At 55.0% G+C, this 26,585-nt stretch overlaps 1 protein-coding gene across 3 annotated transcripts; it reads left to right on the top strand.

The window, feature by feature from the left end:
• Nucleotides 1-593: 593 nt before the first annotated feature.
• On the top strand, nt 594-26,585 carry ZDHHC18 (zinc finger DHHC-type palmitoyltransferase 18). Of its 3 annotated transcripts, XM_067724972.1 has the most exons (10): nt 595-1,032; nt 5,230-5,390; nt 17,674-17,823; nt 19,277-19,414; nt 19,545-19,593; nt 20,114-20,216; nt 21,713-21,825; nt 22,739-22,838; nt 25,231-25,305; nt 25,863-26,585. In XM_067724972.1, the coding sequence occupies exons 1-9, from the start codon at nt 716-718 to the stop codon at nt 25,267-25,269; spliced, it is 1,170 nt and encodes a 389-aa protein (XP_067581073.1). In that variant the 5' UTR covers nt 595-715; the 3' UTR covers nt 25,270-25,305; nt 25,863-26,585. The 3 variants fall into 3 exon arrangements, with proteins under 3 accessions (XP_067581072.1, XP_067581073.1, XP_067581074.1); XM_067724971.1 differs by lacking the exon at nt 25,231-25,305 and having other exon boundaries at nt 594-1,032; XM_067724973.1 differs by lacking the exons at nt 25,231-25,305; nt 25,863-26,585 and having other exon boundaries at nt 22,739-24,767.

Here is a 26,585-nt window from a genome sequence, read left to right on the forward strand (position 1 = left end):
AAAAAAACACTGGGGCCCTGTGGCATCAACCTTGCATTAGGTGATAGGAAACCTGGGTCTGGATGCAGGTCACAGAGCTGGGTGAGGGAGGACAGGATGTGCCACACATACCCCTTGGACACTTTGAACTTCAACACAGTAATTAATAGGCCCCTGGCTTTCAAAGCAGATTGTATCCCCATCCCCACCCCTGCTGGCCCCGCAAAATGCCTGTCCAGTAGGTAGGTCATCAGAGATGGGTGAAGCCTGGCCCTGGAAATACAGATCGCCAGAAGTAGTTCACGAAATCCACCTCTCGAATCTCGGCGCTCGGCACGGCGCCCGGAATACAGCGGACGCCCAACAAATGGTTTGATTGCAAAAGAACAGAAAGAGTCCTGGAGCGCGCCTCTGCTGCCCCGTCATTGTGCAGCAGGGATCGGGGCGGCAGGGGATTGGTTGGGGCCCTGCAGCGGGTCAGGACCCGGCCGCGGGGCCCGAGCGCCATCCCAGGCCCAGGCGGAGGGGGCGCTGCGGCGGGAGGCCGCGCGGGGCGGGGCGGGGCGGCGATGGGGCCGCCCCCTGCGAGCGAGCGCCGCGCGCCCCCGACCCCGCCGCCGCCGCCGCCGCCGCCGCCGCCGCCGCAGCCAGCGCTAGCAGCTTCTCCGCTCCACCTCGGTCCTGGTGCGGCCCGGCCGGCCCGCGGGGTGCAGAGCCGAGGTCTGCGGCCGACCGCATGAAGGACTGCGAATACCAGCAGATCAGCCCCGGGGCCGCCCCGCCGCCCACCTCCCCCGGGGCGCGCCGCCCCGGCCCCGCCGCGCCCCCCGGCCCGGGCCCCGGGCCCCCGCCGCCCGCCGCCGCGCCGCGCTGCAGCAGCAGCGGCAGCGGCAGCGAGAGCATCGGCCGCCGCCCGCGGCGCAAGTGGGAGGTGTTCCCGGGCCGCAACCGCTTCTACTGCGGCGGCCGCCTTATGCTATCCGGCCACGGCGGCGTCTTCGCCCTCACGCTGCTGCTCATCCTCACCACCACCGTCCTCTTCTTCGTCTTCGAGTGAGTTCGGCGGCGTCCCCGCCCCCTGAGGCGCCCCATACCCTCCGATCCCCTTTGCCGCCTGCCGCTCACCCCACCTTCCCCAGCCCTTGATGGACACTCCAGCCCCTCTGGTCCCCTGCTGGGCACCTCGTCCTCTCCCACCTCCTGGGCCCTCCACCTTTCCCAGCACCTGCCAAGCACCCTCCCTTCCCAGCTTCTCCTTGGCGCCTTTCAGAATCTGCCCTCAGGCCTCTCCAGTCTCCTTGCTTATCTCCCACCTGTCCTTTCTGATCCCCTCCCAGACTCGCCATCCTTCCGTGACAATTGGGATCACCATCTAAGCTGGTCCCCTCCATCCCTGCCAGCCATCCCATCCCCTCTGGCCCCTCCCTAGCACCCCCATCCTTCCCTGGCACCCTGCCTTTGCCAACCTCTGCCAGGATCACTGCCCTCCCATGTCCCTCCAAGACCCCTATCCTCTCTGCCCTCTCAGAATCTGCCCCAGGCCTCCCCAGCTCCTTAGATAGATTCCCCTCTCCTCACCTATCCCCTGGACCATCTCTTGTTCCCAGCTTCTTTCTGACTCCTTGAGGCATCTTTTCTTTATATCCTTTCCAGACAACTTCTGAATTTCTTCCTTGTCCTTTGGCTATATACCACCTCAGATTTCCCGGCCATCTTCCCTGTTCCCTCCAGGGCCCCTCTAGGGTCCCCTAGTCATCTCTCTACTCTCAGACCCTCCCCCCTTGCTTTCCCTTCAGTCGTTCTTACCCTAGGCCTTCAAATATCTTTGGGCCTCTCAGACCTCCCCTTTTCTCTCCAGCACCTTCCTTAGTTTCTCCAGAGCTTCCTGTCCTTCCCTCCTCCTCCTCTGGTCCCCCCAGACATGTCCCAGGCCCCTGCCCCCCACCTCCTGACCTCCTGGCTTTCTTTCCCTTCCCAACACTCCAGAGTACCTTCTGGCCTGTTCCACGGCAGGGACAGTTGCAGTGCCTTGTTATTTTTCAAGAGTCGAGAGGATTTTCGTGTGACAGGTCATATTTGCCCCCATGGCTTTTTGACCTCTTCGTATCCCCAGTGACTCAGGATTGGCCCACACAGCGGTCACCATTTCATGGATGGAGGAAGGGATGCCTGTCACTTTACCAGGGTCACATATTTGTATCAGAAGTTTTCCACTCTACCATTGATCTCTAGCTTGAGCCACCTGCTTCCTGATTCCTTTCACACACACTCACACATACACACAAACGCACCCCTACCCATGCTGCATGAGCCCCACCTTTCCCTCCTGGTTCTACCCATCCTTTGTGGTCTTACTCAATTTTACAGGTGGTTCAGAACTCCATCTCTGCAGCCAGCAGAGCTGGTTCACGTCTCAGCTCCACCACGCACCAAGTGTGTGACTTCGGGGCAACCACTTCACTACTCAGAACCCCAGTTTCCTCATCTATAAAATGCGGTGTATACTAGTGCCCCCTCCCCAGGTTGTCACGAGGGTGGCAGGAATCCATGCACATAAGCTTTTAGCTGGTGATAAGCGTTTAAAGCTGGCTGCTGCTGTTACTTGTCATCACCAAAAAGTCCTTCCCAAGGGCCTTGATAAGGCTTCCACCAAGACACTGGCCCCCAGGTACCCCTTCCAGCTGCCAGATCATGTATCTGCAACCTTGGGTTTCCCCTTGAAGCAAGGTGAGGGCTTCCTACCAATTAGCTTCTCCCTTTCACCCTTTCCTTTCTGACTCAGGGTGGATAAAAAGTTCCAGAATAATTAACAAGCAGAAACTCTGGGGAACCCCCAGATCCAGCATGGCCCTTGGCTGAGTTTCAGATCCACCCCGCTGGGCCGGCCCACGTGGGTGTTTTGGAAGTTCCTTTTCCAGCATCCCTCAGGCTCCACCAGATCCTCCCAGCCGGGGATGCAGCTGAGGCAGGAGGAAGTGGTGCTTGGCAGGGCCGGCCCCTGTGACCCTGCAGTGTGGGATTTGGTCAATTCAGAACCTCTGGGCTGAGGGGATGTCTTCACTGGTGACAGATTTGTCCCCAGAGAGGGAGGAAGCGAGGACTTCTGGGTTCCAGGAAGAGCTTGTGAATCATCTCGTCTTTGTTGCTGCTTCTCCTCACTTGGGCTGGTGGTGTTGGCAGGAGGGTTTGGGTTTGGGCTGAGAGCTCGCCTGGGCCTGGACTGGGGTGGAACCTCAGGAGGGACCTGGCGTATGGGAACGCTGTTGGCGAGGGCCTGGAGGGCGAGAGGTGCTCACACTCTCCCAAGGCTCTGGGGAGAGGTAAACGTGGCTCTAGGGCCTTTCTTGCTGTGAATGATTTTCTCTAATGTGTGATTTGGTGCTTTCTTGCACAGGCCTCCCAGCTTCTGCCCTGCTTCCCATCCCCACACAGCAGCCAGAGTGCCCCCTTTACTTCCAAGTCAGATCTGAATATTCCCTGCCTCTCTGGGTAAGAGCCAGAGCCCTCGTGGTGGCTTCCTCTCTGTCCCCATCTCCTCCCACTGTCCCCTGTGCATTCCCTCCCAGGCACATTGGCTTCCTTGCATACTCCGACCTCAGGGCCTTTGCATGGTTTGGAATATCCTTCCTTTAGATAGCTTCCTGGCCCACTCCCTCACTTTCTCCTGTCCTTCCCTGACCATGCCTGTAATACAGGAAACTGGCCCCCTCCCTCCTGTCCCCTCTGCCCTGACTTATTCTCCAAAACACTCGCCACTATCTGACATACTACACTTATGCTTCTGGTTAGCTTCTTGCCTGTCTCTCTCCATGAGAACAGGTGTTTATTCTCACTGTTGTATTCACAGTGCCTAGAACAGGGCCTGGTATGTAGTAGGCACACAATACAGTAAATACATTGCAATACAATATAGCAAATACGTTTATTTCTTGAATGAAATGGACAGAGCATTTGCTGGGGGCTTGGAGACCCCAATCCTGCCATCGCCTGGCTGGATGACCTTGGATCTGGCTGTGGGCTTTGGAGTCCCGTCTGTAAAACCAGGGGCCAGGACTTGGTGTTCCTGAGGGCTCTGCAAATCTTCTCCATCTCCCAAGAAGTCTGGTTGTACATGAACTGGTTGAATTGTCATGTGGGTGACACAGAGGGCGCAGCACTGTTTGAGGCTCAGACCTGGGGACCACTGAGATGTTTGGAGCAGAACGTGGCCCACTTGGAGCCCTTGGTTTTGGCAGTCTCTGCTCCTCAAGGGAAGGGCCTCTCTGGAGGCCAGAGCCTCCAACAATGGAGGCTCCAGCAACAGCATGTAGATGCCCACGGGTTTGCTCCTGCGACTGTGCCAGCTCCTGGGACGTTGGCTGATTCAGGCCTCCCAGCTGTCCGTCATCCCCAAATAGCAGTTCCTCACCCCATCAGGTGCCACTCTGGCTCTGGGAGGGAAGGCCACATAGGATGGAGGTTAATAGTATGGGCGGGCCTCAACGTCAGACCCGTGCACAGGCTGTTGGAGCCCACTAGGGTCAGGGGGCCTGATAGAACTGACTCCGGATGCCAACCCTTGGGTGACAGTGGCAGTGGCTGGACCATGCTCTTCCCCCTACACCCTTTACCTGGCTGACCCTACTCATTCAGGTTCTAGCTTAGGAAGTCTCTCCTTCATCCAGTCTTTCCTAACTGTTCTACTACTTTCCCCTTCCCCATTATAACATGCCAAGCCCTGCGTGGCAGTTCTCTGTTTACATGTCTGTTTTCCTCACTAGGCCATGAGCCTCATTGAGGGAGCAGGGGGCCTCTTGTCTTATTCACTGCCGTTATCCCTGCTGCTTGTTGAAGTCATTGCCTTTAACACAGAGAAGACCCCAGTAAATATTTGTGGAGAGACCGAATAAATGAGTGAACACTGTCCTGGATGATTCATCTCAAGTGACAATCCAGTTCATTGGTAGTGGCTGCCTGAAGCTCTGTGTTTAGAAGGAATCTGAGGCTGCAGCCAAGTGCAGGGGTTGAGTGCTGGGATCTGTTGATCACATCTGCCAGGGGCTCAGGGAGAAAGTACAAGGATCAATTAGTGATGTCTGCTCTAGGCACGGACGGGTGCGGGGCTGCACTCATCCAGGAACCATACATCTGCCTCTGTTCAGGACCGTGGTGGTGTTTGATGGGATGACAGCGCCTGCCTGGTGCCGTAGCCCTGAGCCCCAGGCAACCCTTGGAGTGTCTGCTCATCTCTCTCTCCCTCTCTTTTTCTAGCTGTCCCTTCTTGGCCCGCCAGCTGACCCTCGCCATCCCCATCATTGCTGCCATCCTGTTTTTCTTCGTCATGAGCTGCCTGCTACAGACAAGTTTCACCGACCCCGGAATCCTGCCCCGGGCCACCGTCTGTGAGGCAGCGGCCCTGGAGAAACAGATCGGTGAGGCTCCTACTCCAGCTGTGGCTGTGTCTCCCAGCTCCGCATTTCTTGATTTGAGAGGAGGCCTGATTTTCTGTTCCCACACTGTGCTAGGCACTGGGGGTACCGTGGTGAGCAGGGCAAGCTGGAGCCGATGCTAGAGTGGAGGAAGCAGAGGATAAGCACATGAGCAAATAAGCGAGAAACACTACCACGTGAGGGCCGGTGTTGAGAGCCACACGGTACTGGGTGCTCACTGGAGCCCAGGCACTGTGTTCGCCTCTTTATATGCATGATCATATTTAATCCCCCAGTAATCCTGTGAGACAGGTACTGTTGTTATTCTCCTTTTACTGATTAATTAAATTGAGTCTCAGAGAGGTTAAGTAAATGGTCGAAGGTCACACAGTCAGTGGAAGAGCGCGGATGAGACCCCGGGCACTCTGACCAGAGTCCCTGCTCTTAAACACACTTATTCATTCACTCATCAAACATTTATTGAGCCCCTACTATGTGCCAGGCACTTTTCTAGATACAGCAGTGAACAAATCTGACGATAATCCCTGTCTTCTTGGAGCTGACATTCCGGTGGGAGGGGAAAGACAGTTAACAATTAAATATCTAGTCTGTGACACAGAGAAGAGGGAAGCTGGGGGAAGGAGGGTGAGAGCTGGGGGAGGGTGTACAATTTTAAATAGGGGGAAAACAGGGGGGTGGGGAAGGCCTTGTGAAGGAGGTGACATCCGAGCAAAGACACAAAGACCTGCAGAGATGAGGAGTTGAGCTGCGTGGGTGTCTGGGGGAGAGCACGGTGGTGTGGGGAGTGGGCTGGTCCAGATGAGTCGGTCAGGGGGAGCCCTTTGGAGAAGGTGGCACTTGAGATGAGCCAGTAATGTGCGTTCTGGACGTAGTAAAAGCAAAAGCCGGGAGTGGCGACCGGACTGATGTGTTTGAGAAGCGGCAGGAAGGGCAGCGTGGCCAGGAGGGACCTGTGTTCCCAGCACCCAGGTGGCCCTTGGTGCCTCCCTGAGTGCTGAGTGGGTGTCCTGGGTGGCTGGGCGCCACGGCCACGGCCTTAATCTCAGCTTGCTCCACCTCAGCTCCTTCCTGCTGAGAAGTGACGTGGGGATTCGCACACCTCAGGGGTTTCCGGTCTGTGGTTGGCTCCTTCCCCTAACAGGGTGGCTTTCAAACAGACTTAAATAAATACCCAGCTGCCTCTGAAGAGCCCTGGCAGCCTGTGAGTGGCAGAGCCCTGCTGCATCCGTCCTGGAAGTCATTCCACCGATGGTCTGGAGCAGCTCAGGAGGGCGGGCGGGAGGGGAGAGGATGTTCTCCCACGCTTGTCTGTTCTTTGTCTCTCTCCTCTGCCCTGGCCTGTCTTCAGCCACGCCCTCGGTTGTCGTCTTCCTCTGCCTGCATCCAGCTTCCTTCCCCCTCACACCCCTGGGCCACTCGCCACCCAGCCTCCTGGTCTCTGCTGCTTCAGTTTCCTGCGGTCTGACCCAGCGGCCGGCCGCTGGCAGCAGGGGAGGCTCGGGGCAGCCCTGTTTCTCCTCTCTCCAGGTCGGGGCTAATCGTGAGGCAGGATTATTGTCCAGCTCAGCCCAGGCTCAGAGGTCTGGCTGCCTGGAGTCCTCTGGCCTCCTGTGAGCTGTTTGGGTCATACTGACAACAGTAATCCCCTGTGTTTGGGGAGAGCTTGACTGTGCTGGGTGCTCCCCGGCCATTATCCCCACAGATCCTCGCAACAGCCCGGCTGTGCTGATGCAGAAACTGAGGGAGGGGATCCCATGGCCGGGATCGGGGGCGCAGAGACAGAGCCTTGACCCCCAAGCTGTATGCTTTCTCTTCTGAGATGGCGGCAGGGAGACATCCCAGTCTTCCGTGGCCACACGCTCTCTTTTCTGAGGTCTCAGTTCCATTGACTGGGAAGCCTCTGTGACCCCAGGTGAGCTACACCTTCGGGACACCTTCCCAGAGCACCTTGTCCTTCCACCATGACCCTGGGCTGCATGGTGGTCATTACAGAATTGTCAGGCAAGCCCAGCGGACTTTCCTGGGTGGTAAGTGTCTTGTTCAGCTTGTCCGCCACGTGGAGGGCTCAGCGATGTTGGCTGAACGGACCGGCCTCTACAGAGGCGCTCCTTGCTGTCCCCTGGTGACTGGTGGAGAGACAGTTGGAATTTCTCCTAACCAGGCTTTATAGGTTTGCTCGTTTATGTGTTAATTCTGTATGCCGACTCCTGACTGCAGGGAGAGGAGGCAGGGAGGTTGGAGGGGAGGGGATATGAATCTGATGTGAACCCTCCCTCTGGTGGTTTCCAGCTTAGCCCAGTCCAAGGTGGAAGGCCTGACTGGCCGCCACAGGTTAGAGGAGGCTTGGGAAGAGGATTGAAGAAACCAGGGTGTCTTCTGCCTGGAGGTCATGTGGAGGCTTCCTGGAGAGGTGCCCGGAGCCAAACCATAAAGTTTGGGTGGAGTTCAAGCACAGGAAGGTGTGTGAAGGGAGCCCCCCATGCAAATGGAACAGGAAGAGGGGAGGACAGAGTGGGAAGGAGGGGGGCAGGCGTGGGCGCTGAGCAGGCCATGTTGGCAGGACACAGGAGTGCTTCAGAGAACCTGGAGGATGCGTAGAGGCAGTCTTGAGGGCCCTGAGTGTCAGGGTCAGAAACACCCCTTTGAGAACAGTTCCCAAGCCTGGAAAATGGCATCTTTGGGGTCTTTGAATCTAAACTTGAACTGGAGGCTTCTAATCAGGGTGAAACATACCTTCTTGAAAAGGAGTCACTGAGCGTTTTCGAGAAGGTCGGGGGCCGGCTCTGAGGTGGGTGGTGCTGTCCATATAAACGTGTGCTGGTTACTGGGGCCCGGGCCCGTGCAGACAGTGTGACCTTCTCATTTTGGCCCCACAGGCCAGCAGCTCCAGCCCCATGGGATCTGGTTCTAGGGCTCCCACTGTGCGAGCACCGTCCCAGCTGGGGTGGCCAGCGCTTCACAGTTTGCCCAGAACTGTCCCTGTTTTAGCACTGAAAGCCTCATATCTTGGGGAACCCCAGAGTTGCAGGCAAAAGGGCTGGTTGGCCACCCTGGCCTGAGCTCCTGACTTGTCAGCTGGTGAGCCGTGCAGCTAGACTCCCCCGTGGGCTCTGGGCCGCTGGAAAAGAGGTAGGAGGAGGCGGCAACATTGCCCCCAAGAAGCTCCTGGTCTGATGGGAAGTCATAGGAACACCTGAATCTGAGTGACAGACACTCACCTAGCCACGGTTACAGCTCATACGACAGACACAGAAGCCGCCTCTCCCTCCGTCACCACACAGCAGGTCACAAACTGCATCCTCTCTGCCCCCAGGATGTCTCCCCTCTGCTCCTTCTGAAGCCCACTGCCCCGGGCAGACACACCTCATTTTCCGCCTGGATCGGCTCGGGACTCTGCTGACCAGGCCCTGTCCTCTCTCCCTTCGGTCATAGTTGTCTCTCCGAGGTCCAGATGTGACCTGGCCCTCCCTGGCTCAGGATTTGGGTGACACCCTACTACCCTCAGCAGCGTTTCCTGAGGATCGGCCATTGGAGTACAACCTCGGTGATTTTTGCGCTTCTGCGTCTCCCCTTGTACCCTCCTTTCTTTAGTATTTTCCTTTACATGGCTTGCTTTTAAACGGTTTTTACAAGGAAAATTTATATCAGCCCTGTTAGCAGAAGCCACTTGCTCTAAATAGAAGATAATCATAAGAACAAAAGCATGACAATGTTACAGAATTCTTGGTGGTTACATCGCCTGTGGAAAGCAGTCACCTTGAGGCCTGTGAGGGTCACAGGTATTCGGTGTTAAAAGTTGACACTTTCCCCTGGATGGAGTCGAGACTCGAAAGAGAATTGAAAAGGGAGTGACTTTCTCATCATGTGATTCAGGGCTGCTTAGTGTCATGGCCAGGAAACAACCCATTTCCCACCCTCCTGAAAGCTCATCCTCGGAGGCGAGGCGCACTCGCCTGCAGGATGAAGGAGGCTCCGGCCCACCTTTCCCTCGTCGTCTCACTCCACTCCCTGGTGCCCACCCTTCCCTCATCATCTCACTCCACTCCCCGGTGCCCACCTTTCCCTCGTCGTCTCACTCCACTCCCCGGTGCCCACCTTTCCCTCGTCGTCTCACTCCACTCCCCGGTGCCCACCTTTCCCTCGTCGTCTCACTCCACTCCCTGGTGCCCACCCTTCCCTCGTCATCTCACTCCACTCCCCGGTGCCCCAGCCACACTGCATGCGGATGCCTTGACCCACGGGGCCCCCTCTGCTACCGTGCCCGCCCCCGGCCCCCATGAGCCCAAGGTCTCAGTCTCTCCCACCCAGCTGCAGTGCTGCTTCATCTCGTTGCTTTCTTGAATGCTGCCTCTTGCCCGCTCCCGACATATTCCACTCTGTCTCCTCAAGGCGGGTTGAGTACAGACACCGGTGACGCCATTCATTGGCCAGCTGCGGGTTACACCTTCACATCTATCATTGGCGTCATCGTCTTACAGGGTTGACGCTGTTATTACCCAGTGAAGAAACTGAGGCTCAGAGAGGTGGAGCAACTTCCTCAAAATCACAAGCTAACAAGTGGCCAGGCCGAGTTTCTCAGTGAGATCACACTGGCCCCAGAGTCACCACACTTGACTCACCGTGCCTCCTGTGCTGACTCTGTAACTATCCACCTCTCCCGCGCACTCTGCCCCCAGGCCGAGCTCTTCCTGTACCCCCAGGCCTGCCAGGAAGCCTGTGTGCGGCAGGGGCTCCATAAACCTCCCGAATGAACAGAAATGGTCTGGTGGGGGTCACAGTGACCCGGTATTCACAGCCTGGCCACTGAGGCTGACCTCAAGCCTGGAAGCTGGGCAACCGCAGCCCTGCAGCTGATTCCTCCACAGGTGGGAACAACAGAAGGGCAGGTAGAGGTCCCCGGCCTCCCCTCACTAACGCCTCCTCGCTAGCTCATGGCCAGCCGCAGGGGCCTCCCCGCCAGCCCTGGGTTTCAGTCACAGTCCCAGCCGTTCGGGGCCTGGCTGCGCCTCTTCGGGGCTGGAGTTGGGGTGAAGATACCCAAAGCAGGCCCCCTGGTCAAGAGGAAGGCGTGGGAGATTCATTTCCTCCTCCCAGCCATTCAGCGAGAAGGAGCTTCCCCCCCGTTACCATGTCCCTGGGGCTCTAGTTTCCCACCTGGAGGTGCTTTTTACTTCTCGGGGAAGAGCCTGAACCAGAAAGAGCTCTGGAGGGCAGGGAGAGCATCTCTTATTACCACTCCTTCATTCGTTTCTTCAACGAGTATTTTCTGAACTGAGTAACCAAGCAACCGCACTCGACTCATTTCTGTGTACTTACCCACTACTTCCCTCACCCGCCACCCTGGGCCTTGTACAATATCTTGACGTCATAGGTGCTAGTGTCTGAAAGAATGGACAAATGAATGCCCTGGAGGACAAGGGTTCTAATTTCAACCCCACCTTGTACTGTTGGAGTGAAGTCTGTAAAACGCGGGCACATGTCCCGTCGTTGCCCAGCCCAGGGCGTTTTTTGTCCGAGTGAGATGGGGAATGTCAGTGCACTTTGAAAATGGTTTTGCTCTACTGAAACTTAAGAGGCTTGAGACTTGTGGTCAGGAATGGCAAGTGGTCTTGCTCTGGGCACTAACAAGCTACCACTGGTAATGGCTGCTGGGAGGAGCGGGTTGAGGAGGGTTCTGAGGCCGAGACCAGGGTAGTTATTGGTCAGCACTGTCTGGCCTGAGAAAAAGCAGTGGGACACCTGCTCGTCTTCCCCTACCGCATGCGGGGCTCAGCCCTGAAGCAGCATCCCTGCACAGCCTGCTTTGACCCATCTCCTCCAGGGCCCTGCAGTTGGTGACGTTGCTGAGTCTGGCTGGCACCCTTGCACTGGGCCCTTTTTCCTCTTCTTTACCTCCAGCTCCTGGCAGCCCGAGGAAGCTGGGTGTGCAGAGCCTCACTTCCTCTTTCTCAGGGTTCTAGAGAGGAGGAGGCCTGGCTGCCAGGGGCCAGAACATACTGGTAGGAGTTCTCTCCCTGCCATGGGGGAGAGGCATGGGCACCCCTCTGCCCTGGGAGGGCCTCTGGGACTCCAGTGAGGGTTCCAGTAACTTTTCTCTTAGTCCGGAAGAGGGTCTGTGGCTGTCCTTTGCTCACAGATGGGTTGTGTTCTCAAGTCTCTTCTACAGATCAGTTGTTGGAATATAGTGTTTCGTAGAGACAACAGTAATAATAATGGCTAATATTTATTAAGCTCTTGCCAGGTACTAGGCACTTTGCTAAACCCACTTGATGAATTCTTGCCTGACCCTCCTAACAGCACTAGGAGGTAGATTTGATTATGTCCCATTTTATTTGCTTAGCAGATGAGGGCACAGAGAAGTTATCTGACTTGACACACATCACACAGCTAGAAAGTGACTGGGCCGAGATTCACGCCCAAGTGTCTGTCTGGCTCCAAAGCCTGTATCCAAGCCGGGAGACCACAGTGGGCAGGGGCAGGCACTGGGACCTAGGGCCCGAGGGGCAGGATTAGGGGTTGAGTTTGGGGTAGCATCAACAGCTTTGGGAAGAGCTGGGGGGTTCTGCACACTGGGGTGTCACAGCCTGAGCCGTTTGTCAGGACTAAGGCTCCTGTGAACCCGGCACTGTGCCTTGCAGCCTCTCACTCAGCCCTCACCACAGCTCTGTGAGAGTGAGATGGTCTTGTCTGCATTTTATGGATGAGGAAACTGAGGCTCAGAGAGGTGAAGAGACTTCCTGAATTAGCAAGTGGGTAGCAAAACCAGGATTCGAACCCAGTGTTCCAGACTCCAGAGCCTGTGCCTTGCTGCCCCTCATGAAAACATCTACTAGTAAGTACTCACCAAGTGTCAGTTCCCTTATGTGTACTATTTCTTTTCTTTTTTTCTTGTTCAATTAAGTTCCACTTTAAAAAAAAAATCATTTATTTTTGGCTGCGTTGGGTCTTCCTTGCTGCGCGTGGGCTTTCTCTAGTTGCAGCGAGCAGGGGCTACTCTTCGTTGCGGTGCACAGGCTTCTCATTGCGGTGGCTTCTGTTGTTGCGGAGCACGGGCTGTAGGCACGCGGACTTCAGTAGTTGTGGCTTGTGGGCTCAGTAGTTGTAGCTCACAGGCTCTAGAGTGCAGCCTCAGTAGTTGTGGCGCACGGGCTTAGTTGCTCCGCGGCGTGTGGGATCTTCCTGGACCAGGGCTCGAACCCATGTCCCCTTCATTGGCAGGCGGATTCTTAACCACAGCGCCACCAGGGAAGTCTCAAGAGTCAGGATTCGAACTCCAGGCCTGCCTGTATCTCTCCTCTTTGCCTGCTGCCTCGTAGTTGATAGGCCCAGGACTGCCTGTTTATCCCACTGTCCTTGCCCTCAAGCAGTGTAGGGTCCAGTTGGAGAGACAGTGTACACACACAGCAGTCCTGTCCCAGCTCGGCACGGAGCAGAGAGTGTGTTCTGTGCTGTGTGTGAGGTCCGACAGCCCCGAGGCTCCTGTGGTCAGGGAGGCTGCTGACAAGGCCCGGTGAGTCCTGGTGTGCAGAGAGAAGGGAGGCTGGGCTCAGGAACAGGGGCAGGAAGCTGGGGCAGAGTAGTGGGAGAAAAGCTGGGAATGGAGGTTGAGCCCAACTGTGGAGGGTCCTAACATCAGGACAAGAAGTTTGCCTTTATCCTGTTTTTTAGGGGAGGCCAGTGAAGGGTTTCTGAGCTGGGAAGTGACTCACGAGGGGTTATTTAGAGGAATGTGACAGTGTGTACAAGGCGGGTGGAAAGGCAGAGGGTCTGGGAGCAGGTAGTCTTCTGGGGAAGCTGTTTGGTGATACGGGCCTGGCCTGTGTTAGGGTGTTGGGAGTGGAGAGAGTGACAGGTGATGAAGGAAAAACCTTACCAGACCTAGCAACTGGCCAGGCATGGATGAGGGAGAAGGAAGGGTCTGCGAGGAGCCTTCAAACTGGGTTCCCCTGCCTCTGCCACTTACTGGCTGCGTGACCTCGGACAAATCCCCTGACCTCTCTGGCCCTCTTTTCTCATTTGTAAACTGAAGGAGTTAGAACAGAGGCAGTCAGTGAAGGGACATTTGTCAGCTATCTGCTGTGTGCCAGGGGCTGTGTTATATGCTCTTTGAGGTTCCTTTCGGCCCTTGGGTTGTGCCATCCGCAGAAATAAGGAACTAGACAGGGAAAAATAACACTCATGACACTTCAAAATTTACAAGAAGACCTCAAGCCCAAGCCTTGGGAGCTTGGGTTCACGTCCTGATTCTGCCACTGTGTGGCCTTGAACAAGTCACTAGCCTCACTGAAAAGGCTCCTTAACTGTAACCTGGAGATGATGACGATCACTTTACCTCCTGGGGTGTTATCAGGACTGAAGAGGAGACTCTACGCCACATGCCAGCATACAGTGGCACGCAGTGACCTGTTCCCTTTCCCTTCTTCCTCTCAGTAGTTCTGTGAGCTGGCAGTAACAGTGCATACTTCCTAAGCATTTGCTTTGTGCCACTTCACACGTATTAACTCATTTAACCCTCGCAGCATCTTTATGAGGTGAGTACTCTTCTTATCCCCACTTCGGTGATCGAGGAAACAGGCACAGAGAGGTTAAATGATTTGCCTTGTCACACATCTAGCAAATGGCATCATCAAGAGAAACCCAGCTGGTAAAAGGTAGAGCTAGGACTCGTGTCCCATTCTACCTGTTACACACATTTTACAGATGAGAAAACTGAGGCTCAGAAAAGTTCATTGGACTGCAACCTCGCACACAGTCAGTGGCAAAACCAGGCTTCAGAGTCTGTCCATTGGCCTCAAACCCCCTGCCTTGACCGTGCTGCCATTGCTAAGGAAGAGATGCTTAGATGCTTAGTTCCATTTTAAACGTGCTACCGTCGAAGTGGTGGTGAAACAGCCTAGCAAGTGTCTCTGGGAGCTAGGAACGTGAGACAGAATCCGCTTCACTGATGCATGCCAAGTGCCTAGAATAGTGCCTGGCACACGCTAGGCACTCAGTAAGTAATCGTCGGGGGCAAGTGGCCAAACTGGAGATGTTATCTGGGACTCAATCCAGTGGAAATGATGTCTGCGAACATAGCCGAGGGCTGGGGATCCCAGGCAGCCCTGTGTGACTCTCGGGATTCTGTCTGGGGAGAAGCCACTGTTCTGGGGAACGCTGGTCTTCCGTGGCCTGGGGGACCAAGAGGCTCTGTGGGTAGAATTGTGGGTTTTGCATATGGCAGATCTAAGTTCAGCTTCCTGCTCTGCCGGCCTACCCACCTTGTGACGTCGGACAAGTTACTTTCTTTTTCCTTTTTCTCAGATTTTTACTGAAGTATAACAGGCTTGCTAAAAGTGTACAACTCGTAAGTGTTCTGTTTGTTGAGGGTTCACGGTTGGAACACACACGTAATTAGCACCCAGATCAAGAAACAGTGGTGTCCCAGGAGCCCCCCTTGTGCCCCTTTCCGGTCTCTGTCAGCCCCCGCCCCCAAGGATAACCACGATCCTGACTTTTAACACCATAGATTACTTTTATCTGTTTGTGAACATTTTGTGCTCTTACGTCTATGGGTATTTTTCACTTTACACAACGTTTGTGAGATTCATTCATATTGCCGTGTGTAATTAAGGATCATTCATTCTCATTGCTGTATAGAATGCCATTGTATGACTATACTGCAATTTCTTCTTTTTTTAATCCATTCTACTATTGATGGGTGTTTGGGTAGTTCCAGATTTTGGCTATTTTGAGAATTGTTTTTGGAACAGTCTTGTACTTGTCTTTGGTGCACGTCAGTTCATGCGCATTTCTGCTGGGAAAACACCTACGAGTGGGATTGCTGGGATGCGTATGCTGAGCTCTGGTAGTTAGTGCAGAACAGTTGTCCAGAGTGGTCATATGAGATTTCTAGCTGCTTTACGTTTCTGCCAACACTTGAGAGATGTGTGTGTGTGTGTGTGTGGTTTTTTGTTTCTTTTTTTCAATTTTAGCCATTCTGGTGCATATGTACTGGTAATATATTGTGGTTTTAATTTCCATTTCCCCGATGACTTAACAAGTATGAGCACTTTTTCATGTGTCTGTTGGCCATTTGACCACCTTCTTTTATGAAATGCCTGTTTGAATCTTTTGTCCACGTTCGAATTCAGTTGTCTGACTTTTTCTTACTGACTCATAGGAATTCTTTACATATTCTGGATACGCATCCTTTGTCCTTTGTCAGATAAACGTACTGCAAATACAACTCTGAAGGTCATCTTTTCATTCTCTTGATGATCTCTTTAGATGAACAGAAGTTCTTAATTTTGATAAAATGCTGTTTATCATATTGCTCTTTTATGAGTAGTCCCTTTGTGTCTTGTTGAAGAAATCTTTGTCTACTCCAGAGTCATGAGGTTGCTCTATTTTTCTTTTTCTTTTTTTTTAATCCAGAACGTTCGTATTGCGAGCTGCAGTCCATCTGGAATTGAATTTGTATTTAGTGGGAGGCAGGGGCGCAGATATGTTTTTTTCCCCCCATTTGTGTATCCAGTGGACCCCACACTGTTTACTGGGAGGAGACCATCTTCCTTCCTTTTTTTTTTAAGTAAATTTATTTATTTATTTATTTATTTATTTATTTATTTATGGCTGCTCTGGGTCTTTGTTGCTGTGCGCGGGCTTTTCTCTAGTTGTGGCGAGTGGGGGCTACTCTTCATTGCGGTGCGTGGGCTTCTCATTGCGGTGTCTTCTCTTGTTGGCGGAGCGTGGGCTCTAGGCACGCGGGCTTCAGTAGTTGTGGCACGTGGGCTTCAGTAGTTGTGGCTCGCGGGCTCTAGAGTGCAGGCTCAGTAGTTGTGGCGCACGGGCTTAGTTGCTCCGCGGCATGTGGGATCTTCCTGGACCAGGGCTCGAACCCGTGTCCCCTGCATTGGCAGGCGGATTCTCAACCACTGCACCACCAGGGAAGCCCCCATCCTCCCTCTTGGCACTGCAATGTTACCTTTGTCGTGAACCACACGAACATGTACATGTTCCTATCTGGAGTCTCTGTTCTGTTCCATTCGTCAGCGTTTCTACCCTTGTACCCAAACCAGGATGTCTTACGTGCTAAGGCTTTATCATAAGTGTTGATGTCTGTGGTATAAGACCTTTAGCTTTGTTCTTCAGGAGTGCCTTGGCTATTCTTGGCCCTTTGATTGCCATGTGAATTTTAGAATGAGTTTGTCAATTTCCACACACCAAAAATATCCTGACTGGGATTATGTTGAATCTACAGATTAATTTAGGGAGAATAAATCCTTTTTTAATATTGAGTCTCTGCCAATCCATGAATATCATATAGCTCTGTATTTCTTTTTTCTCTTAAAATTTTTATTATGAAAAATTTCTAACATTCAGAAAAGTTGGAAGAATTAATACAACAAATTCCTATACATTCACTGTCTAGATTAGTTATTTGTGTGATACACACACCCACACACATAATTCTTATTAAGCCATTTCATAATAAATTATATACATCATAGACACCTAACCCATCAATACTTCAATATGTATCTCCAAGATTTAAGGATAGCCTCCTCATAATGACAATTCCATTATCACATCTAGGAAAATTAATAGTTCCCAAATTTCTAATCTATAGTCATTTGTCCCCCATCACCCTCCAAATCTCTTTTGTTGCTGTGTTTTGTTTTTGGAAACAGGATCCAGTCTAGGACCAAGGATTGTATTGGTTTATATCTCTTAAATCTCTTTTAATTTAGAACCATCTCCCTTCTCCTTTTGTAAGTGACATCGACTTAAAAAAATTTTTTTTTAATTGAACTATAGTTGATGTACAGTATTGACACTGACTCTGTTAGAGAGCAGGCCAGTGGTCTCGTAGATGTCCCCCATTCTGGATCTGATTGTTTCTTCATAGCTTTACTCTCACTGTGTCCTCTGTCCCTCTGTCTCCTGAACCTCCTGGAAACCAGAACTTAGATCCAGGCTTGTTCAGATGCAGATAAACCTCGCGAAGGCTTCCCTGGTCTCCCTTTCTGATAGCCCTCCTTAGAGTGGCACGCGAGCAGGTGTGTGAAGCTTCAGCGCGGCGCTTGGCGCATAGCAAGTTTCGGTAGGTGGCAGCAGCCCTTGAGATTTGTCCCCCACTTAGGGATTTTGCCCTAATGTTTGTTCCCCAGAAACAGCTTCCCTAAAGCTTCTCTTGTCCCGGCCAGGCAGCACTGGCTTCCCCCCGTGCTGCGGCTCCCAGCTCTGGGCTTGGCCATCCCCCATCTGTCTCTCGTCCCCGTCTCAGACAACACAGGCAATTCCACGTACCGGCCACCCCCTCGGACCCGGGAGGTGATGATCAATGGGCAGGTGGTGAAGCTGAAGTACTGCTTCACCTGCAAGATGTTTCGGCCGCCCCGGACCTCACACTGCAGTGTCTGCGACAACTGTGTGGGTAAGTGGGAGCCCTGAGAGGGATGGAGCCTTGCAGACAGGGGAGTCGCTCGTGGGGGCCGGGGGGTGTCTGAAGTATCCAGGGCTGGGCAGGAAGTCTGGTTCACCCAGATTTGCTGTGACTGAGGAGGGGCTGTGGAGCGGGGGCTCTGAATGTGACCAGTGGTACCTTGGCTTCAGTGCAGGATTAGTGGATTCCTTCCCCCAGCTCTGAAGTGTGGGGCAGACACAGAGATGCCCTGAACCCTTCTTCCAGGCCTTGGCCTGGTCCTCAGTAGGTCCAGGTTCCAAGGAGCCGGAGACTAGAGCAATGACATTCTAGATATGTGGCCCAGGGCCAGCTATACCGAAAGACTTTGACCTGATTCCCAGAATTTAGAGGGACAAGAATCTGGGAACAGAGGAGTTTAAGCTGGTGAGGTGGAGAGGACATAGCCAGGCTTGGAAGCTAAGCTCCTGACCCACAGCTGCAGTGGTTGCTGGGGAGCCAGAGGCTGTCTTGTCCCCTTTCCCTGCTCTCCAGAGGTCTGGCAGCTCTGATGGGGACCCAGGGTGCGCCCCTGGGAGGGTGTTGTAAGGGAAAGGCTATGCAGAGGACCCAGGCGAGCTGAGCCACGTTGACTGTGCCCGGTCCCCAGGGCGGAGAGCTCATCACGCTAGCTCAGTACTCCCTGAGCGAGAGAACAGTGGGGAACACCCAGACAGCAGGAAGTGAAGTGGGTGACTCAGTGGGCGTCATTCATCCCTGAGAATCTGTCCCACCCCGCCCCCACCGTGAAGGGCCCTGGCCTGGGTGTGAGGCCTGCGACAGGCTTGTGACCCACATTCCCACAGGGGACTTTCCTCACTGGTCTGGGTGTGACCCCCCCCCCCCAGGGACATAGTACTGGTGTGAGCTCAGCCCTCTGACTAGGCCTCCGATGCCGGTTCTCCACAAGTTACGTCGCGGCCCAGCCCCTCACTGGTCTTCTATTCTAGAGCAAGGGACAGGGGTCACTGGTTGCTGGCATGGGGCTGGGATCGTAGGCCAGGTGACAAGTACTTTTTGTGGCTCTTCTTTGTACCAGACACTGCCAGACCCTGGGATGCAGCTCAGGCCCTCTCAGGGAGCTCACAATCGAATAGGGGTTACAGGCCAGCCCACCAATTGTAAATAAATATATAAACACACGTGGGCAAAGTGCAGCAAAGGATAAATGCCGTGGCAACAAGGCAGATAACAGGGGCCTCACCTTGTCTGGGGTTGGGGGAGACTTTCTCAAGGAAGTGGCCTTGCAGCTGAGACAAGAAGGAAGAATTACGGGAACTGGCAGGTGAAGGACCAGAGGCCGGGAGTGTCGAGGAACTGAGAGTCACGTGTGGAGAGAGCGAAGGGGTGGAGATGCGAGAGGCCTCTAACACCCCTGCCGGTTGTGGGCCAGGGTGGCCCTAACCCATCTCCCTGGCCCTTCCAGAACGGTTTGACCATCACTGCCCCTGGGTGGGCAACTGTGTGGGGAAACGGAACTACCGCTTCTTCTATGCGTTCATTCTTTCCCTCTCATTCCTGACGGCCTTCATCTTCGCCTGCGTGGTCACCCACCTGACGCTGCGTGAGTTGGGGATGATGGTGGGAGTGCGGGCAGGGGCAAGCGGGCGGCCCGGGCCAGCAAGCTTGGCCAGGTCAAGGGACTGTGGTCACTCTCCCTTGAGCCGTGCCCTCTCCTGTCTCTTCCTCCCCAGGCTCTCAGGGAAGCAACTTCCTCTCCACTCTGAAGGAGACACCAGCGAGATATCCTTTGTTGGCAAGGGGGAGCCCTGGTGGGACCCGAGGCCCCTTCACTGGGGCGGGTCCCCGCACCTCATCCCGTAAACAGGGGAATGGACCAGAGCTGATGTTCACGCTCTAGAATCCAGTCTACTAGCTGCTTCTGTTCAGCCCCAGGCTGGAGCCGATTCTGAATGGGCTGTTGTGGAGCTGGGATGGCCGAGAGCTCTCAGGGCCACAGTCCCTGTCCTTCCTTAAGACACCAAGCTCCCTGGACCATGCCGTGTCCGCAGTTCTGGTGTTTGGAATCCTCAGTTCCCTCTACCGTCCATCACCCTGGGCTCGTCCTGCCCTTGGGGTGCTCCCAAACCCTGCTTGGGGCCCAGGAGGTGATCTGAGATCACGGAAAGCTTACAAAGTTAGATCCTTTCTGGGGAAGTGGCTCCACGGAAGGATGGGTGAGAGAGGCTGGCGAGGCCAGCTTCCAGGCACAGGGAGGCTCCCGGCCCCAGTGTCCGTGTGCCTCCTTGACTGCGCTGCTCACCGTGCTGGAGTTGGTGATCTGCTTCTTCTCCATCTGGTCCATCCTGGGCCTCTCAGGGTTTCACACTTACCTCGTCGCCTCCAACCTGACAACTAATGAAGACGTGAGTAAGGCTGGAGCAACACCTCATCCCTGGGCCCGATCCCAGGATGGAGGCAGGGCTGAGGGAGCCTGGAGCAGCCGCAGTGCAGCCCTGCCTTTCAGACTGCCAGGGAAATGCGGGTGGAGATGTGAGGTGACCTGACGTCTCCTTCCAGTGTTCAGGGCTGGGCCCCGGGAGACCCCGTGCAGGCTTCCGAGGCCCCCTCGGTGCTGGCTCCCGGGGTCCCGAGGTTGCTTTCTCCCCAGCCCCGCTGGAGCAACGCTCACACCATAACCGTCATTCCAGTTGGCCAGCTCATGACCATTTCCAGAGTTCTTTCAGTTTCTGTCATCTCTTTGGGTCCTTTTGCCAGCTCTGAAGCAGAAGGAACAAGGATGCTTTTTCTTCATATGATGGCTGAGTGACTTGCCCCAGGTCGCCCAGCTGGAAAGGGACAGAGCCAGGGTTGCACTCACAAGCTCGCCGTGCCCACCGCACTGCCCTTGTAGACAGCAGCGATGTGCCTGTTCTCAGGATGTCCTGGGGCTCTCTGAGGCATCCTTGTTGAGGGGGCCGGCCAGGACAGAAATGTGAAGCTCCATCTACCTCCTGACCTGCTGCCTTGTAGATCTCTACCAACAAGCATTGTCTGAGCACCCACTGTGTGCCCAGCCCTGGGCCAGACCTGACCGCCCACCCCCCTGCCCCACCATCCTTCCAAACAACAAAAAAGCAAATGAGAGCATCTGTTCCAGGGCCACCATCTGATACTGCTCAGAGGCCCATTGACCAACAGAAAATACATTTCTTGACCTCAGCCTGTCTTTCGGGGAAACGAAACTTAACATGCCCAATAGGGTATCACATGCTGGGTGATTGGTACAGAGCAGAAATGATGTCAGCCAGCTTCTCCCAAGGTGATCCTGTTTCTGCAGGATCATACTAGGGGTTAAGCAAAAAGGGATGTCATGGCCAAATAAGTTTGGAAAACTCTAGGTTAAACTCAAGCCAGTATCCTTTACTGCTAATCTCCTTAAGGCCTTTGATAGCCAGCTTCACAGAGCTAGAGATGGGCAAGATTTCATCTAACAGTGTTACCAGAGAGTTCCCTATTTTTCAAATGAGGACTGAGACTCAGAAGTGGTGATCTGTCCAGGGTCATGCAGCAAGTCTGTGGCAGAGCCAGAGTTCACGGCCAGGTCAGCCTGAGCCCTGTGCCCTTGCACTATCCTCCCTCTTGGGTGGCTGGACAGAGAAGGAGGGATGCACCCACAAAGTCTCCTTTGGAGGCTTCTCTTTGGCTCTGCTCTGTCTTCTGTCTTGGTTAGCGCCTCCTCTTCTGGGTGCCCCCCAACATCCAGCAGTCCCCCACATCCTCACTGAATGGCCTGGGTTAAGGGCATGTTCCCTGCAATAGACTAGCCAGAATTGGTTTCAGAATTTGCTGATCTTCCCCAGCCTCTAGAACAAGTGAAATGAAGGGAGGTACCTGACCCAGAGCTCCTTCCTGCTTGCAGATCAAAGGCTCGTGGTCCAACAAGAGGAGCGGTGAGGCCTCTGTCAATCCCTACAGCCATAAAAGTGTTATCACTAACTGCTGTGCTGTGCTCTGCGGCCCCCTACCTCCCAGGTAAGCCAGGGGGCACAGGGGAAAGGTCATAGGGCCTGGCCTGGCCAGGCCAGTGGGGGGTGGCCCTGTGAGTCTGTTCCTCTGAAAGAGGTTCTGGAATCAGCAGACCTCTCCCCACACCACAGATGCCCTCTGTCCACCATCCCCTGCTGGGTGCACTCAGGACACTTGTCACATAAAGGAATTCTGTAGAGTTTTAACTTGTAATCCCGTGCGATCATTGTAGAAAAAAATGAAGTACAAAATACTAACAAGAGTGTTGTACATCACATGTAATCCTACTCCCCAGGGATAACCACAATTAATGTATTGTCCATGCTAGAGTGAGGCTGCCTTTCTGGCGCTGAAGGCTGGACTGGGTGGGGCCTCTGTCTTCCTCCTGGCAGAGGAGAGCCCTGGTGGCTCAGCCCTGCTGGGAAGCGCCCCCTCTGTCTTGACACCAGGGGGCGCTAGATGTCCAGCTCCGGAGTTAAATTGGGCACTGTGGGGGCGGGGGAGGGAGGCTGGTAAGACTTCCCAACACCATCCCCACCTTCTCCTGCTCAATATCCAATATGCTTCTCTCCGATCCTGCCCCCGGGGAAAGGACAGTAGGAATTGCACCATCTCCCAATGCCCTTTCATCCTTGCTCTTCCCCTTACCTGCAGCCTGGGAGCCCGACAGAACGCTGGACAGTTTGAATTAATAGTGGATAAAATCTGTGGCCAAAAGCCAAGTGTCCAGAGTACAGAGAGGGCCCTTCCGGAAGGGAAGGGTCTTGAGCCGCCCACTGGAGCGCAGCTCCCCTTTCCTCAGCCTTTCTAGGGCTGGCTCTTTCCTCGGCTGGGAGAAGGACCCTGCCATCCAGCCCCCGGCCTGGAGCTCTGGTGTCAGGCAGGGCCTCATGTGTCCCCCCACCTTGTATTTTGAAAGCCTGATTGACCGGAGGGGATTTGTGCAGTCTGACACCGTGTTGCCCTCGCCCATCAGAAGCGACGAGCCAGCCTGCAGAGCCAAGCCTGATGCCAGCATGGTAGGAGGCCACCCCTGAGCCGGGCTCAGTACTTGCCACCTGCTGGCCTGTATGCCCCTCCGCACTCACCTGCCGCCCTCCACACCTGCCAGGACCCTCCCCATTTCACCCGAAGGGAAGCAGAGCCGCCAAAGACTTTTTAAGTCTTTTCGTATTTATTTCCCACCCTGCGTGGCTTTCCCCACACTGTGCCATGGCTGTACCCTCTGCTCCCTAAACCAGGTTCCCACGGTCTTGGGTGCCAAATTCCCCCAGCTGATCAGTGGCAGGAGTGACAGGAGAGAGAGGCCAGGGCTCCTGAGGCCGCCCAGGGGACCACGCCAAGCCTCTGCCGTGCCTCTGAGCCGTGCCCCGTGCGAGTGAGGGTGCGGACTGAGTGTGATGCCTCCGAGGTGGGAGAGCTGCTGGGCCCTGCTGGGCCGGGGTCCAAGGGGTGAAGCAGGACGGAGGAGCAATCGGCTCTGGACAGCAGGCTGTCGGAGAGGATGCTTCTGTGGTCTGCTTTGGTCTGTGGTCTCCTTCATTCTTTTTGTGATAGCCATTGTTCTTTCTTCCATTTTTGTTTTTGTATGGAGTTGGCCAGTAGACTAGAGCTGGGGCTCCAGGTAGAGAGGGCAGAGCTGGGGGAGGCGGGGGTAGCCTGTGTCAGAGGAAGCCAAACCGGAGCCAGGCACCCGAGACCTCAGCTCCTGCATGATTCCTGGGCAGCACGCTAGGAAGCGGGGGCCTGGCCCTCTCTCTGCCCACGGACGGTTCTCCAGGGGCCCAGCCTGGCCCCTCACCTTCCTCCCAAGTCAGGTCTGGGGATGGGCAGCTTATACTCATGCTGGCAATACTTGAAATGGGTTTATTATTAATGCTGGGTATTTTGCACAATTTTATAGACCTCTTTTCTACATAGCCTTTTTTAAATGGAAGAAGAAAAATGAAGTCAGCCACATTGCTATCTGTGTAGTGCCAGGTTAAGGGTTATCAGAAGGCAACTTGGTTTTAATAAGTTTATTACAAGAGACCTTCTGGCCATGAGTGAGTGAGTGAGTGTGTGTGTGTATGTGTGTGTGCGCTCGCGTGCCCGTGTATGAATGTGGTTGGCTCCCACTCCCCCACACCCCCTGGGCTGCCTCACTCGCCACTGTCCCCCTTGGGTGTCAGCTGGTGGTGGCAACAGCGGGAGCAGCCTGAACCATGGGCACAGGGAGTGTGTGCATTGGTCACAGGAGACCCCTGGGCTCCTGCGGCAGTTCAGCCTCATCTTCCTATCTTCCCCTCCTCCAAGGACTTCAGACAAACAGTGGCTGGGACTCAGCGCCCAGCCCCCAGGTCAGGCTTCCAGCTGGGACCTGCCCAGACAGGCTGGGGCCTGGTCAGGTGGATGGGGTAATGGCTGTGGGGAGTGGCTGCCAGCCTGCATGCCACACTCCTTCCTCCAAGGTCTGAGTATGGGACCCAGTGCCAGGGGCTAGAGTATGGGGAGTCGGCCAACTGGAGGCCTCCCTCCAGAGAAAAGGAAGGAACAGGGTGGGCCGAGAGACGAGTGAAGGTTGGCCTAAATCTGGGTCAGAAACTTACAGGATGTCCCTCCTCTCCTGGGAGTTTTAGTTTCTTGTCAAAATAGATAGGAAATTGTCCCTCTGTCTCCTTCCTTGGCCCTTTAAGTGGGCTGAAGCCCTTGGAAAGTGACATAGGAAGTCCTCGCATCTTGTCCTTCCTTGCTGCAGAGGCTAGTGGGTCACAGGCAGCTGAGAGGTGGCAGCTGCAAGGGGTTCCCTCTGGGAGAAGCAGCTTCGCCCCAGCCTCAGGACCCTGGGCCATGCTGCCGTGGCAGTGGGGATGGGGAGGAAGCTGGCTAGAGGAGGGGACTCCTACCTGCCTTTTATTTAAGCCAGTATTCTTTGTTCCTGCTTGTAATAAAATTTTTGTTTTTAAGAATTGATTTGCTTTGGTTTGGTTTTTGTTTGCTCTTTCTTTGCTGAGGCCCCAACTGGCAGCTCTCTATTCTTCCAGCCAAACTTGGTCTTTCCTGGGGAGACAGAAAGAAGGCAGGCAGCCCAGTGACCTAGCTAACACTCTCCTCCCCTGGCTGGAGTCTGTCTGCTGGAGGCTGAGCAGAGGGGGCTGCAGCTAGGGCCCCGCAGGCGTGTAAGAAAAGGCCATCCTGTCTCTTCTTTGTCGCCTCTACCTTCCCCTGCCTTGGGGGCTTGGAGACCCCTGAGTTCTTCCTCCTTGCTGTCTTTCCATGCTGACCCCCAGGGACTGCTCAGCTAAGAAAATGTTTATAAGGCAGTGGATTCCAGTTTGAGAGCCAGAGCCTCCCTGGCCCCCGCCCCCGCCTGGGCAGCAGGGCCCGGCCAGACAGCTCGTAACGCTGGCCCACCTCTGGTATCTCCCCCAGGACACCTGTCAGGATTTTGCCATCTCCTGCACAGCCTGAGGGGAGCTAACAGGCCTCTTTGCAGAGGGTTAGCTGGTAAGACTGTATCTCCCTGTCAGCCAGCACCGCCTGCTCCCCTCACACACTGTCTCATCCTCATCGCATGCCTCGCCATCCCCACGGAGCCTGTTCATCTGTCTGGTGTGTGGTGTGGTATGTGTGCTGGCCGTGGTGGGGCCCCCAGGACTCCCCCCTAAGCAGAAGGGCCGGGGTGTTGGGCCAGGTCTAGAAGCCCAGCCCCACTCTGGACTGAGGAAGTGGCTTCGCACAGAGCAGCTCCCCAGCTGGAGCAGGAGGTGAAGAGCGAGGTTGGGGAGAGGATGCGCACCTGCTCCGAGGTGCTGGGGCCCCTTCGGGTGGTGTCCTGGTGTGCAGGGGCCCTTGATCACTAACACTGTGTCCTGGCTTTCTGTCCCTGCTGAGCTTTCTCTCACCTGCCCTTTTTCTCTCCTGCTTTGTTGCCTGCTGCCCGAGCCTTGGCCCTTCTGTGGGGAAGAGGCAGGTGCTGTGGCACCCCTGTGGGCCTCCTCTCTCCTCCCGTCTCGCTAACCCTCTCTCTTCTCCCTCTTTGCTCTCCTGCCCTGGATCTCCAGTTTGTGCGGGGGCTTAAGGACCTCCTGAAGACCGCTACTCTCTGCCTCTCCAGGAGCGGCCTGGGGGGAGCCAGGCACCCGGCACCTCCACCTGCCTAACCCGGGCCACCGTCTGTGCCTACAGGGTCTGCCCCCAAGCCTGCCCCACACGTGTTCTCACTAGGGCCCCCCATAGGAGGCAGGGGCTGGCCTCTCTGCCCCCGCCCCCCTCCACGCGGCCAGTGTAGAAAGCCATAAAGCTGCTGTCGGCACGATGACATAATACTATGCTGAAACTCGCCCTCCCCTCCTCCGCTCTCCTTCCCCGTCCCCGGATCTGTAAGGAGTCAGGACTCTAGGAATCTTGCCTTAGAGCCTGCCCAGCCCCAGAATCAGGCACAGCTGTAGTCGAGCCGAGCAGGTTTCTTCAAGGAGCCGTCTGGGGTGCTGACTGATGCTGCTGAACAAGTTCGGTGACTGTCCTAAGCACAGCTGGTCTGACGCTGTTCCCACGGCGCCACCCCCACCCCCCGAGCAGGTAGGACGCCAGGAGAATGCTTGTACCCTTTGCTCCAGGCACTGAGGGACTGAGCTGGCTCTGGCAACCCCGTGCTCTCCAGAGGAACTAAAGGAAACCAGGCCGGGCCTAGGAAGTCTGCTGAGCCCATGGGCGTGCGGTGGGTGCTGCTTGTCTGCTGTCCTGTACCTTTTTTAACCAAAATAAAGATTTCCCTCTTCTTGCCA

The sequence above is a fragment of the Pseudorca crassidens genome, chromosome 2, assembly GCF_039906515.1.
Source record: "Pseudorca crassidens isolate mPseCra1 chromosome 2, mPseCra1.hap1, whole genome shotgun sequence".
NCBI lineage: Eukaryota > Metazoa > Chordata > Mammalia > Artiodactyla > Delphinidae > Pseudorca > Pseudorca crassidens.

Bases quoted from the DNA above. Each gene is read 5' to 3' on its own strand.
- ZDHHC18 (XM_067724971.1), top strand. From the start codon at position 716: ATGAAGGACTGCGAATACCAGCAGATCAGCCCCGGGGCCGCCCCGCCG. The intron at 17,824-19,276 runs GTAAGTGGGAGC...TGGCCCTTCCAG, and splicing joins TGTCTGCGACAACTGTGTGG to AACGGTTTGACCATCACTGC. The intron at 22,839-25,862 runs GTAGGAGGCCAC...CTGGATCTCCAG, and splicing joins CCAAGCCTGATGCCAGCATG to TTTGTGCGGGGGCTTAAGGA.